Here is a 15,068-nt window from a genome sequence, read left to right as displayed (position 1 = left end):
AGCACGATCTATTTCTACAGGAGGCTATTAATAGCTCCTATAACTTAACAGAAGACTTTATGAGGATACAAGGCAGTTTTTGCTAACCATAGATGTTGAATAAAAAGCAAGACAATACAGTATTTCATATATTTTGTATTTTTACAATATGGTGCATGTGAACAAAAATCTCCCTTATACAGATAATCGGATCATTACCTCAAACTCTGGTATGACTTCAGCTGCACACGGACCTTCAATTACTACACAGCAAGGTATTTATGTTTGTCTTTCTCATTTCAGTGCTTTACAGGGCCAGTTACAGTAGAACTGGTATCTACATATTCCTTTGTTGAGAGAGTACATCTTTTCACAAACCTTGTCACAACAGCATTTGAAATAAATCTTTTATTAAATATTTTAAATAGTTTGTAAAAAGAATGTCTATAACTTCATGTTTTTGTGCAATCAATTAGTATTTTTGAATTTACACCATATGGCACATCTAAACTAAAATCCATCCTCTCTATAGCATCAACTACAGAGAAAACACAGATTCCAACTACTGCACCAAAGTCTCTAAATCAAGGTATGTATGTCAGTGATTCTCAAGTTAGTGTTTCTATTTACACACTAGGGTTGTGTGAATAACTGATTCATCTCTAGAGATTTTAGAGCAGCTGATAATAAACTTTGACTCTTTGTTATGTCTCTTATACACATCACCAACAATCCATCAACATGAAAACTAATACTACTGTTAGTGAAAAGTAACTCTTTAATAATAAGATCAATGAGTTCATCAGTCTCATTCAAACAATCATAAACAATCATGTCTGTGTCAAGGACATGTATAAACATATGAGGTAAATTGTAGTGTGCAGATGACTTTCAACACATGTCAAAATAATTTATGCTGTTCTCTGGAATAATTCAGATTCACTCTGTTTTGTTTCATTCAAACACAACTGGCAACATCTTTGGACTCAGTTATCGATTATAATGAATATTACTGTAATATTGCGACAGTGTTTGTCTTGTTGCTGGGCTGATTATTTTGTACATTGTAATGGACTATATGTAATGGTGTTGGACTGCCTGATGGTGACACCCTATTGGCAACCGCTTAGTTCCCCATGCCTAGAAACACACCTGATAAAGTGGCAACAGTAGTACCAGCTGTAAACTAAGCAAGAAAAGCTTTTTGTAAACTCATCATCCACAAATATTAATTTTATTTATTATAATTATGAATAATTATAGTATTAAATGTGTAAGTAATCATTTTATGTGTCTGTCAGTAATTGTTGTTTTTATATCTTTGGTAAAATTATAGTAATATAGATGTTCTGCTGTTGTTTTCATCTGGATCTGAACATGTCCCTATATTGTCTCTCCCTCAGTGACTGTGATTGTTGGTGTTGTTGCTGCATTGGCTGTTCTCCTTCTTGCTGTTATTCTTTGGGCGATTTGTAAAAAAAAATCTGGTGAGTTTTAGTTCCTCGTATTTTGGTACAACAGACAAAACAATCCAAGAAATCTGACTTTAAATATTTATAGCGCATATATTACAAGTATATTACAAGCGCATCAGTTTCAGTTTTATCATAGAAATTTGTTTGGTTTAAACTATCGTTTGTAAGATTTTACTGATTTGAAAATTAAAAGTAATTTTAACATAATTCTTGTAATAAGTAAAAAAAAAGAACGAATCAATTAACAAGGCAAAATAAAGTTTCTACAGCATTAGAATTCTTCTAGACACTTTTAACTTGCATTACAGACATTCTGTGTTTTGTTTTTCTGTCTTTATCATTAAGTATTTCTATTACATGAGGCACCATTATTTTTCAGGTAACAGAAGCGGGACTGATGACTCTGTGGTAAGTGTCAAAGACCTCTGCGGTTGATCCATGAGCTCTTATTGTGTCCATAATCACTGCTCCAGTGAACTTTCCCTGTAAAATGTGTAGTTTTTAGTCGATAAAAGCATCAGCTAAATGTCAAGTTAGTGTACAGTTTTTATACTGTTCATATCTTCATTGTTTAGGAGCAGAAAGATGATGTGACTTATACTGAGGTTGTCAAGTACAGTAAAGACAAAGCCAAAAATAAGAAGGTGAGTAAACACTTCTTTGTTCTTCCATCAGTGTACACTAATGCCATCCACATTATCTCAGCATAATAGTTTGTAGGCTATACCTAAATCAGTTTTATTATGAAATGCAGTTCTTCTCTTGAGTCAAAATCTAACAAGAGGATGTAATATTTGTGGGTTGAAACTCACTCCTTGTTTTACAATATCTGTGATGTTCATTCAGGTTCATGGTGATGATAAAGTGACTTACGCTTCCATCAGTGGAGCAACAGCTGGACCTCAGGATGACAGCAGTCAACTTTATGTCACTGTGAACAAGAACCATCACAAATGAGTAAAATAGTCATTTATTATACAAAGACTTTATATTATGATGTATGAATAGAGAAATATATAATTGACTCCTAGGGGTTTCATTTAGTGCCGTTATAATTACTATCTTTCACATGTTAACAAATAAACCCAAGTGGTGATCAGATTTATTTGTAGTATTTTGGTTAGTTTTGGATGTATTTTATAGTAGCTGTCTGCTTGTTGTTCAGTAAATGTTATTGTCTTTATTATTAATTCAGGATGATACACTGATCTCTATGCTTGCACAAAGTTTAGAAAATGGAGGACAGTTTCATTTTTAGATTATTCTCAATTAACCATCAATTTTGTTAATTAACTGTCAGTTTGCAGTAATTATGAATACAGGCAAAGCTATGTGATAATGTAGACTTTAATCACACAGGAATGAAAATTTGGTATTTGAACGATTTGAGCAGCTGCTTTCAGTAATGCTTATAACACTAGATTGTGTTTGTCATTAAATGTATGACACGAATAGCCTGTCAAACCAATGAAATGTATTTTCTGTCATTACAAATATTTCCTTGTGCAGTATTTCTCCTGAGGGGAACCTCTTGTTGTATGGGTTTAAGCCTTATTAGGATACAGATGCAGTGGATTAGTGTCAGAAGTGAGTTTGTAACTGTGCAGAATGTGCCTGTGAGCTCAGAACTGACATTGTTTTAAATATGATGTTGTGTCGTAACTGTTTTTAATACCCAAGCTACATTGATTAACATCATCTTTTGGTAACACTTTAGTATAGGGAACACATATAAACTATTAACTACAACTTTTCCCTCAATAAACTCCTAATTTACTGCTTATTAATAGTTAGTAAGGTAGTTATTAAGTTTAGGTATTGGATAGGATTAAGAATGTAGAATAAGGTCATGCAGAATAAGGCATTAATATGTGCTTAATAAGTATTAATAAATAGGCAATATTCTTGTAATATGCATGCTAATAAGCAGCTAGTTAAAAGACCCTAAAATAAAGTGTTACCCATCTTTTAAACTATTTCTGTGCTTGAGGCATTTGTGAGTAATGCAGAGATGTTTAGAAATGTTTTATTTAACACAGCTGAGAGACCGAAGTCAGTTTCAGAGAAATAGAAGAAATAATGTCTATTTATGGGAATCATAATGAATTTAATGAGTCTGGTTCTTTAATGGTTCCATTAATGATTGAATGTACTTTTAATGAAGAAATATAAAAAAAAAAATAAAAAAAAATCCATTGCAAAATGTAGAGATAATTTAATGATTAACAAAGTTCTCTTTACAGTTCTTGCGAAAGGTTTTAAATGACTTTTCACAGTCTTTTTATATGCAGCATAAATACAATCACATTTATGTATGTCTCACTTAATTAGTAAGCTGTATGTGTTTGACCAAATAAAACTAACTGCTCATTTGTTGAAACAGATTGCACTTCTGTATGTTTTTGATTGAGTAAAAAGAGCCAGCTGGTCACGCTTTTTGTTTTGTGCTGTGGTTTCATTTGCAATGTTGCGTTGTCGCTGCTGAATAGTGCATATGCAAGGAACTCTGGCAGGGACAGAGACTGTATACAAAATCAACACATATATATATATATATATATATATATATATAGTGCACTACTTAAGTGGACAACCATAGTGTCCAAAACCGTATTTGACATTATCAAGTGCACTTATTCAATCCCATAATGCACTGCAAAAATGAGTGTACAACCAATGTACAATAAACAGCTATAGAATACCCATAATGCACTGTGAGGGTCACAGTGTCCATGACAGATTTGTAAATAAACAATTTCATTACTAATGGAGTTTGCCAGTTAAGCTTAAATATCTTTATTAAACAGCAAGCACAAGCAGCAGCCCTTCCAGTAACACAGTATACAAATTCACTAGGTTGTTTTTATTCATTCCGACTTCAAGTGAATAGTGAATGAGGGTAGGGGATGATTTTGGATACAGCCAGAGTATTTTAGTACAGTGTTCTATCCGTATCAATGGAAAATGCATGTTCGAACCATTAATGTCAATCAGTTCCAGTATAAAAAAATGGAACTAAATAAAATCAGCCTATTAATTGCACTATTTCAACATTATATGAACCTCAGAGGATTCATTAACATTTGTACACCTAAAAAGATTTCATATATAAATCGTCACCTTGAAATTATAAAGTTCTATATGACATTTTTGTCAAAACTGAGTTATTCACATATTTTTATTCTGTGACAACTTGACATTGTGATTTTTTTTTAAGTTGTGCACATTTTGGGAATTTTTATTTAGAAAACAAAAAAGTTCTATCCACAAAGTCAAATGGAATTCAAAAACTTTGAAGCTCAATATCTCAAAACTGCTCAGAATGCAGATAGAACATTATAATTCCAAATTGTATATTTTAGATTTTGTCAGTAAATAAATATTTTACATTTGACAGTGGTTCCCAAACTCCTTTCTGGAGACTCCCCAACAGTGCACATTCTACGTCTCCCTAATCAAATACATGACCAACCTTCAGGTCATCAGCTCCTTAGAGAAGTTTAACTTTATTTAAACACTTGTTGAATCAACTAATTTGAACTTTTTTACTTTAATAAATTATAAATATAACCAGGTGTGTTGGAGCACAGTTGGAGCTAAACATTTGTTACACTGCACCACTAGTGAATTTGTAAATGTTTTGTAGCAACTATAGCAAAAAATGTGAAAGGAAACCCACTTTAAGAAACAACAGGAACTACCACCTGAATGTGTGAAAATTCACACCCATCAGTCTAAAATGGGTTCAGAGATGATCACAGTCCTCTGTGTTTAACCAGTGTGGTCAAACTAACTACAAACGAACTAACTAACTGGATTACATTGTCCCTATGGGGACGAAAGGATAGTAATACCAGAAATGTTTGATCTTGTCCATGAGAAAAACAGCTTATAAATCACACTAAATGATGTTTTTTGTTTTGTTTTGTTTTTTTGTGTTAAAATGTGAGGGTTGTGTTTAGGGTTAGGGGATAGGATATACAGTTTGTACAGTATAAAAAATCATGGTATTCTATGGAAAACCAACCCAAGTTGTGATATGATTAGGTTGAGTATCATAAAGTCTTGACTCTGCAATAGTTGCAAACAAACTTAGACTCTCAGAGGCTCCATTCAGATTCTGAGTTCCAGTGTTCATTTATAGTTAAAACTTGATAGAATGTCACCATTTTGAACTCTGTAGAAGGCGTCATAGCACATGTTTTACTTAATAGTGATTCCACAGGAGCATGTCTATCATGCATGGTATAGTGTCAGTAAAATGCAGCTGTGTCATAGTGTCAGCACTATGACAACAGTCAGTTGGTCAGATCAGAGGAAGATAACAACCGCATGAGGGGTTGATGATGTTTAAAAAAGAACTGTATAAAGAACAGAAAGACTGACATAAACAGAAAATGGCTGATCAGTGTCACATGTGTCTGCTGGGACTGATCATTCTCTGTCCACTTCTGACAGGTAAAGAAATCTTTATATGATCTATAAGATGGCTTGAAAGATCTGTATAATGTGAAGATCCAAATTAATTAACTGCATTCATTTAATTACTTTGTTTTTAATGTCAGAATGTTTTAATCTACATTTCCTGTTTTAATTTAATGGTATTTATTCAAATATGATCACTCAAATTTTCAGGTATGTATGGAGCAGAAGTAACTCATGTGTTCAGCACTTCTGGTGAAAATGTCCGTCTGCCCTGTAATAATGTTCTTTCTGGCTGCACATCAACTACATGGATCTATAACAGACATTCAGAGACAGTTGAACTGATTATTTTAGGGATAAAGAAGAATAACATAGAGAGACTGAGTCTGGGGTCTAACTGCTCTATATAATAAAGTTGCTTATATATGTTCAGAAATTCTTCAAGATTAGTGGAATTTCACACACGGCCACTAGTTAGACGGCTATAATTGCATGGAAAATTGAGAGGCCACACAGCAAATACAAGTAAAACATTTCTTAGTAAACATTTTATTTTAATTGTTTCATTTTAAAATATTTTTTAAAATATTTAACATTTTTAAGATTTAATTAACTAGCTTTTCATCAATTTCTCAAACCCCAGTTTAAGAAAGCATGTTTAATGCATTTCACATTGTTGATAACAAAAAGTGGATTACATTTTCTTTCTCTTTCCACTATTATATCAATATGCTACAAGATTGTTCTATTGAAATCAATATGACAAATGAGTTAGGTCAAAAGTAATCAAAAAAGTAATCTGATTACATTACCTAAAATACTACAAATTTTATCATGTAATTTGTATTCGGTATGGATAACAATTTGTTAGTAATCCACTCAGCACTGGTCATGATCGAGTATGAAAATATGATGTTAATGTCCTGCATCTGAACATTCATCTTCTGCAGCTCCAGTCGATTCAACAACACTGATTCCAGTCAGCAGCTCAAACTCTGAGAAGAAATCAAGCCAAACTACAGCAGCAGATCCGACACAAGGTACATGATCAGTCACACAGCATCAGTCTCTCACTTCAGTGGTTTACACTGACTCTAACAAACTTTTTATCATCACACTTTATCTGGAAAGTAACTCTTTAATCAGATTTGTCAATGGGTCCTGGAGCCTCATGTTACATATAAAACTTTGATTTCATCCTTAAAATGAGCGTATATGCTCAAATGTTTTCAGACTTGTAAAACTATAGGATAAGCCTATAAATTTTCATCTAAAGCCTTCGGCTAAAGCCTGTGCAAAATTCCATTTAGAAATCCTAATCAGAGTATGTGCATCCCCACACCATCTCCTCCCCAAAATAACAGTATGGAGCTTACAATGCTATAGTTTTACTATGCATATTCTTATCTGCATATTATTTATATATAAAAATATTTCCATCCATGTAATAGCCTACCGTGTTTAAAGGTACAAGACACTAGGACAATATGAGATAGGCGGACTGTAAATGCTGTTTGTGCCATCACATTGCTAAAAATCATTCAGTAACCGTGTCTTGTTTAAAATGAAAATATTCAAAAATCCATAAAGCACAATACATTTGCCAAAATTGTAGGTAGGCCTATACTTTTCAGAGAAACTTTTCAGAGAAGAATTTTCCCTATTCTTTCCTATTGGTAAAATAGTCTTTTTTAAAAAAATAAATAAATAAATAAAAAAAATAAATAAATTTAAACAAAACTAATGTAACAAAACTAAAACTGAACAGATTATTTTGCAATGTAACAGTTCTCTAACATCAGTGCCTTACACAGAACATTTTAAAAATAAATCGTGCAACTCTTACCGTTTCCTTCCTAAAATTTATGGATAACTGCGGATTTGTGTGGAAGTTGTTACATAGTCTGCACAGGAGACAGCACATCTGTGCTCAGTGCAGCAGCAGTTGCACAGTACTGTCATCAGACGCATAGATGGACCGGTCGACCACCATAAGAGTCAGTAAGTGTCTGTCATTATACCGCCTATGTTGCCGGGAACACACTATACAAAGAAACTTCAAAATGTATTTTAAGTGCCTAAAGCTCTTTCTCCTATAGTGGGGTTACTGGTGGAACCACTGGCACTTGTGGGCAACTTGTGGGATCCTTTAAGCACTTTGTATTCAGTTCTGGGGCTCTGGAGTTACCTTTTTATTACCATGAGACCTCAAATTCCAAACGAACAATGTTTTGAGGAAAACATTCCATTTTCTCCATATAGTGGACTTCATCAGCTACCAACGGGATGAAGATCAAAATTGCAGTTTCAATGCAGCTTCAAAGGGCTCTACATGATCCCAGCCATAGAATACAGGTCTTGTCAAGTGAAATTATTGGTCATTTTCTTAAAAAAAAATAAAAACTATATACTTTTTAACCACAAATACTTGCACTAGCTCTGCGATGCACCACGTATTATGTAATCATGTTGGAAAGGTCACGTGTGATGTAGGCGGAATACCGAACAAGTGTTTACAAAGCGAATGTCCAAAGACTAATGGGGCATTCACACCAGATGTGACTTGCGCGAATAAATCGCGCTATTCGCGCGTAGTTGGACGCTTAAACATTTTGAGTTTACTCACGCTTGAAATTCACTTCACAACAGACGTGAATTCGTGCCATGAGAGGGGCTTCTGCCAGGCGTCTCCAGTCTCGTTTCTGCACACTTCCTCTGAATAAACACATCTCAGCGGGAAAGTAGTTGTAAAATATGGCGAATAAGCTCAATTTGCCGGCTTTAGCTAGCTTGTAGTCTCAATATGTATATATATATAGCTCAAATTGAGTAAAGAGCGTTTTTTACAACTTACCAGATTGTCCAACCTCCTCATTCACTTTCTTCCAAGCAAAATCCTTTTTATTCCTGTTTCTATAGAAGTATGAAGATGTATCGTACAGCTCCGGGTATCCACATACAGCGACGATGATTTTGTCTTCCATTGTTGTTTCGGATTTCTGCCTCCTCTCGCTACGTCGTAATCACGTCACTACTAGTTCAGTAAGACTTGGATGCCTGAGGAACACTGGAAAACACTGGGAAAGCATGCCCGGGGGGAACGCTATGGAGACCACCACCCACCAGAAGGGGGGAATTACGTGGGAATACACATATGGACTGGCCTTGGGCAGTGCACATATGGAAGTCCCTGGGATGATTTACCATCAACTGTGTCGTGATGTGCAGCAATGGCGGCAACATACACCTTAAGGGTGGAGGGAGACAGCCTTCACTCCAACCATTCTTGCAGGAAGGAAACCACTGACCTGATCGAGCATGTTCGGGGGTCCTCTCGGTTAGAGGAACACCACTCGACAAACAGGTTCCACTTCAGAGCATAGAGGTTCCTCGGAGAAGGAGCTCTTGCAGAAATGATGGTGTCTACACCCGACTGGGGTAGATCACCTAGAACCTCTGCGTCCCGTCCAGGGACCAGACATGAAGTTTCCAGAGGTCCGGACGCGGGTGCCATAGGGTGCCGAACTCTGAGTCAGCAGGTCCTACCTCAGAGGAATGGGCCAGGGAGGTGCTGTCGCGAGAAGCATCAGTTCTGGAAACCAGGTCCGAGTGGGCCAATAGGGCACCACTAACAGGACCTGCTCCTCGTCCTCTCTGACTCTGCACAAGAGCTGTGCAAGCAGACTCACTGGGGGAAACGCATACTTGCGAAGGTCCCGGGGCCAGCTGTGTGCCAATGCATCCGTGCCGAGAGTGCCCTCGGTCAGGGAATAAAACAACTGGCAATGGGCTGTGTCCGGAGAGGCAAACAGATCTATCTGTTTGGCCCCAAAATGCTGCCAAATCAGCTAGACCACCTGGGGATGGAGTCTCCATTCTCCCGGAAGTGGAGGCTCCCGTGAGAGCTCGTTGGCTACACGATTGAGCACGCCTGGGATGTGAATGGCACGAAGCAACCTCAGATGCTTCTGACTCCATAAGAGGAGATGGCGGGCGAGTTGCAACATGCGACGGCAGCCTAGACCCCCCTGGTGGCTGTACGCAACGGTCACAGTGCTCCCCGTACGGACCAGCACGTGCTTGCCTAGTAGCAGCTGAATGAAGCGGCCCAGCGCAAGATGTACTGTAACAAGACGATATCCCAATTTGTCAGTTCACTTCTGACATACGTCGAACGTGACCAACTGAAAGGGAACTACATATTCCTTTGTTGAGAAAGTACAGCTTTTCACAAACCTTGTGACAACAGCAGTTGAAATGAATCTTATTAAATATTTTAAACAGTTTGCAAAAGGAATGTCTATAACTTCATGTTTTTGTGCAATCAGTTAGTATTTTTGAATTTACACAATATCTGAACTAAAATCCATCCTACAGCATCAACTACGGAGAAAACACATGGATCATTATTCAGAGGTATGAAAAGTCTTTGCATGTTTTTTCATGCTGATAACTATACCGTTATTTTAATGAAGTGAATTTAATAATTTGTAAATAATTGTAGATGAAATCAAGGATATAAAACCATTAACAATGTAATTTACAGTTTCACAGATTCATTCTCTTCTTTCTCTCTATTCTCATCTGTCCACACATCTTTCCTGTAGAGACTGTGATTATTATTAAGACTGCACCATTTGCTGCTCCTGCTGTGATTCTTCTTCAGATCATCTGTGCGAGAAGAGCTGGTGAGTTTTGAGCGACACAGAATCTGATGATTCACATTGATCTGTAACAATCTGCAAACATAGTAAAAACTTACAAGAGGTCAGTAAATAGTATTTAATTTTTTGTAGGGAGGAAGGACTCACACCACCCAGAGGAAATAGAGATGCCTACTACAGTATTAGAATAAAAACAAATAACAGGCAAGATTACAGCAAGATTTATCTTCATGTTTGTGAATATTATCATTTTCCAGTGCTAAATATTGTATAGACTGCTTTAAAAAATTATTTCAATACAGTGATCAACAAAACAAGATAGTTACCTTAATAAACATGAATGGTTATTTTCACAGGCAGAAATCATAATATAAATACATGGTAATTTCACCTTTCTAACTTTACTTCTTCTAATCTTGAAACTTTTTGCAGAAGGCTTTTTAAATGTTTCAATAGTCCATTTTAAATGATGATACTACAAGTCTGTTAATTATCATGACATATTTACAGAAGTATTTAGATTTATTATTATTATTATTATTTGTGCATTGATCATATCAATGCAACGTCAAATCCTTACTTATTTTTCCTACTAGCTCTAACAAGTCATATATCTTGGCTGGATAACTTTGGATAAGCTGAAATAAGCCATCTAAAACTGAAAATTTACACAAAAATACCTCAAAAAAGGAAGAAACCTGATTGTTATTGCCCACTTCTCACATCATAGTCTATAATAATTATTCAGTTAAGACTTGCATGCAATCAATAAATTAATTTGAAGAAATAATCAATATTTCTCTTGTTCCTGTCCATGTTGTCATTGTTGCAGTGAGCAAATAACACAAAAACTTCAAGAAGCTAAATTTAAATTTCCTGCCATCATGATGTGTCATGTACCAAATAAAGTTGGAAAGATCAAAACATTTTTATTTTAATCTCCTCTTTGAGTTAAACTCATATGAGCAGATAGTGAGAGGGTCACTATTCGTTCCATCCAGATAAAGTCCTGGCACCAGACTGAGACAGCAAGGCTGTTTTGAGCTGTAGTTTATCTGGGCCATCCGAGACATGTTGTCAGCGTTATAGAACGACACCTGCTTTCTTTCACAGTCCAGATACAATCCTATTTTCTGTGGTTTGTCTCGAGTATTTAATGGAGTGTCCTTTCCATCACTGGACAGAACGTATCCTTTATTGTGTTTAAGTTGGAGCAGGATCTCACTCTCAGCTGACTTTGTTGTCTGTTTTTCTGAACCCATCTTAATTCCCACAGTCCAGTCTGGCTTTTTATCGACCTCTATTTCCCAGTAGTGCTGGCCAGTTTGGAAGTTTTCCACTGAAACTGTACCTGGATTGAAGTCTTTATACAGAGCAGACATTCTGTCAGCTTGTCGGACTCTGGCGCCCCCTGGAGACACTTTTAAGTATGATTCTCCAGGATTTTTCAGGGTTAAACTCTCAGGAACTACAGCACAGACACAGAGAGAAACATTATTAAATTAAATGATGAATCAGTTGTTGAATGAGACATTATTGCAGATCTTGCATTGAACATTCTGGTTATGTTCTGCATAAAAATAATCTTAAAAATGTAATATCTGCAATTAATTCCCCAAACCAATAAATGTACATTCCTTTATTCAAACTTTGTTTTTTAGTTTATTTCACCTTAAGTGTGCTATTTTTGGTTTATATTTTTAGTTTGAAAATGTCCTGTTGATTTACATGAATAAAATGCTTGATGTTAAAAATCCAACTGAATAAATATGTCTTTGTGATATTTGCATATTTGGCAGATACTGATTTCTGATTGGTCATGTATTTTTAAGGTCTTTTTTGGGGCGTCTTTTCTTTCTTCTATTTAATCATCTGTAGCTGGCTTTACACTGCAAATGTCTCAATTACAAATAAGGATGTTCAAGATTATAAAAAAGATGTTTGTTTTTTTTTTAAATCTATCATATTTTTTAATAATTAAAAAAATCTGGCCAAAAAAACAATGTCACTGACCCATATACAATGTTTTGTTACATATTGTTTCTCACACACAGCTGCCAGAAAACAAGACCAATATAGAGAATCATGACAAACAAGTCTAAAATCTAACTTTGCCACATTTTTGGCATTTATTTTTTTGACATTTCCTTCACTTTATAGGTGAACTTTAAATATCAAATGTTGAAAATGCATATTTGCCATATTCTTCACCTGGTTTGATGGATTGCAGCATCTCCTTCCACACAAAGAACTGCAGGTGGGTTTCATGGGGGCCAAGAAAGAGAGAATCAGGAAGCACAGTAAGATCTTTGACCCTTGACATATACCTGAAACACAGAGTCAATTCAGCATCAGAAACTTCAATTCTACAGAAATGACGGATGTGATTTAGGTCTAAATAACAGCATTGCATGTTATTTACTGGGTATTTGATGGTGTCTCAATGGCTTTCTGCTTCATGTTCTTTGTCATTGGAAATCCTTTTTCATTCCACCACTGTAAACAAAAACAGATTAAAAAATACTGATTGTGTGCTTTATGTTGTGTACAGTATAAAAACTGTAATTTAAAATTAGTCCTAACTATAATATTACTTCCATGTGTGTTCTTATAAACAAATTATTGTGACAACTGTTTTTAAAAACAACTTAGCCCTTTAGAAATAGATGTAATCAAATGTGTTGTGACCTGTAGAAAGTGATCAGGTTGCTCGATCTCCAGAGCTGACTGCAGAATAATCTCCTTTTCTTTGTTCTCCAAAAACCTTCTGTTTATCAAAGACTGATTCTTCTGCATGACTTCTATAACTTTCTTCTCCTCCTTCTCCAACTGTTTCTTCACCTCATCCTCTTTTTGTTGTAAAAACTGGTGCATTTCTTCAAACTGAGCAGAGATCTGGGCTGATAAGGTTTTGGATTTATCCTAAACAGAGAAAAAAATTATCTTAGTTTGTGGCTGTATATTAATAATATAATATAATATAATATAATATAACAAATATTTGACAATAATTTCATTTTCTTTATATTATCAGGACAGTTGCATCACCCTCAATTTTTTTTACTTTATGTCACCCAAAAACTATAAAAATGTATTTTCATTTATAAATTATAAACTAGCTCATGGTCGTATAAGGAATAAAGAAGAAGAAAGAAAAAACTAGCTCATGGAAGAGGTGTATTCAAGACATATGTATGAACTGTTTTAATGAATTTCTGAATAAACTAATTGATAGGCCAAAAAGATGAATACAGACATGAAATGTGGAGCCGCTGGTACCTGTGCAGATAATTCATTCATTATTTTTCTCTTAGTTTATATGCTTTGATACCTCAGATTTAGTGATCTCAGTTGTCTGTTGTTGTATCATGTAATCCAGCTGTCCATTTTCTTTGGCAAGAAAACCCAAAGCAGTCTTCATCTCCCCCTACAGAAAAAGACTCCTCAGGCATGATTTGAAAAACACTGACAGAAAACAGAGAAGGTTTTCTGGATATCTTCAATTAAATAATCCTGGAGTTCAAATTTAGAAACCTAATTATTCCATGAATAACATTACACGAATAGCATAGGTTGAAAGACACTTGAAAGCAAGAAAGAAGCTCTTAATCCACAGTGCTTTCATCAGGAAGTAACATGTGACTCTTATGTAAATAACCGAGTTTTACCTTGTTGATCTGTGCAGCTTCTTTCACAGGTTTAAAGACGTGGCCTTTGTGTTTGTCTCCATCCCTGCAGATGACACACACCAGCTTCTGATCAGTCTCACAGAACAGTTTAAGCTTCTCATCGTGTTCAGAACACATCAGCATCTTTTCCATTTCTGGAGAATTTAATGCTTGCGTTCCTTCTTTAGATGTGGATCTGTCTGATTTCTGCTCAGCAAGGTGCTCTCTCACTGTCGAGGTCATGTTCCTCAGTAAACGGCTGGATTTCAGGTCTTCTTTGTTATAAGGCCTTTGGCATTCTGGGCAGGCGCTGGGTCCAAGGCTGGCCTGCATGTGACCTGTGATGCATTCCCGACAAAACGAGTGTTCACAAGAGAGAGTCACTGGATCCGTAAAATCACTCAAACACACGGAGCACTTTATCTGCAAAGACAAAGGAGAATACATTTTAGATTCCTTCTGGTCAAGGTCGTGTTCTAAGCAATAAGCTCTGTTTTGGCTGAATAAACTTATTCTTTCTTCCAAAGATGATGACGTTATTTTCTCAGTTGTGTTTGTTCTTCTACCAAGACTTTGCTTCATAAGTGAATACTTTCGGTTTCGCCTGCGTAACTATTGTTCCTCCCACAGGTTGTATAACATGGAAAGTAGCCAAACTGGAATATCAAACCTTATACCTATATGTCTTGTTTCTATTTAGAATAGAGACTTGGAATGTATTGTATTAGCACAAACACTTTTAGGTCAGTGCTTGTATTATGCTTAAAGACATGCCTATTGTTAATTATGTTCATAACCTTTTTCATGTAATATTTACATAACAGCTGAACAAATGGTTTAAACCTTTTGTAACCCCA

General features: G+C 35.6%; 2 protein-coding genes across 6 annotated transcripts in view; one reads left to right on the top strand and one right to left on the bottom strand.

Annotated features, from left to right (window-relative positions):
* Positions 1–3,834, top strand: part of LOC127497107 (uncharacterized) — a 30,653-nt gene extending 26,819 nt beyond the window's left edge. For all 5 annotated transcript variants that reach the window (XM_051865295.1, XM_051865294.1, XM_051865296.1 and 2 more), the window contains 6 exons: positions 183–254; positions 512–568; positions 1,383–1,466; positions 1,834–1,862; positions 2,030–2,098; positions 2,301–3,834. In XM_051865295.1, the coding sequence (XP_051721255.1) occupies positions 183–254; positions 512–568; positions 1,383–1,466; positions 1,834–1,862; positions 2,030–2,098; positions 2,301–2,411 (422 nt within the window). In that variant the 3' untranslated portion in view covers positions 2,412–3,834. The remainder of the gene's footprint in view (positions 1–182; positions 255–511; positions 569–1,382; positions 1,467–1,833; positions 1,863–2,029; positions 2,099–2,300) is intronic.
* trim108 (tripartite motif containing 108) overlaps positions 1–14,819 on the bottom strand; it is a 54,527-nt gene extending 39,708 nt beyond the window's left edge. Inside the window, exons 1-5 of the mRNA XM_051865944.1 lie at positions 14,212–14,819; positions 13,875–13,970; positions 13,232–13,465; positions 12,966–13,039; positions 12,755–12,870 (exon numbers count right to left, since the gene is read on the bottom strand). Coding sequence (XP_051721904.1) covers positions 12,755–12,870; positions 12,966–13,039; positions 13,232–13,465; positions 13,875–13,970; positions 14,212–14,793 — 1,102 coding nt within the window. The 5' untranslated portion in view covers positions 14,794–14,819. The remainder of the gene's footprint in view (positions 1–12,754; positions 12,871–12,965; positions 13,040–13,231; positions 13,466–13,874; positions 13,971–14,211) is intronic.
* Positions 14,820–15,068: the final 249 nt, after the last annotated feature.

The sequence above is a fragment of the Ctenopharyngodon idella genome, chromosome 16, assembly GCF_019924925.1.
Source record: "Ctenopharyngodon idella isolate HZGC_01 chromosome 16, HZGC01, whole genome shotgun sequence".
NCBI lineage: Eukaryota > Metazoa > Chordata > Actinopteri > Cypriniformes > Xenocyprididae > Ctenopharyngodon > Ctenopharyngodon idella.
This window is presented reverse-complemented; position numbering and strand designations above follow the sequence as displayed.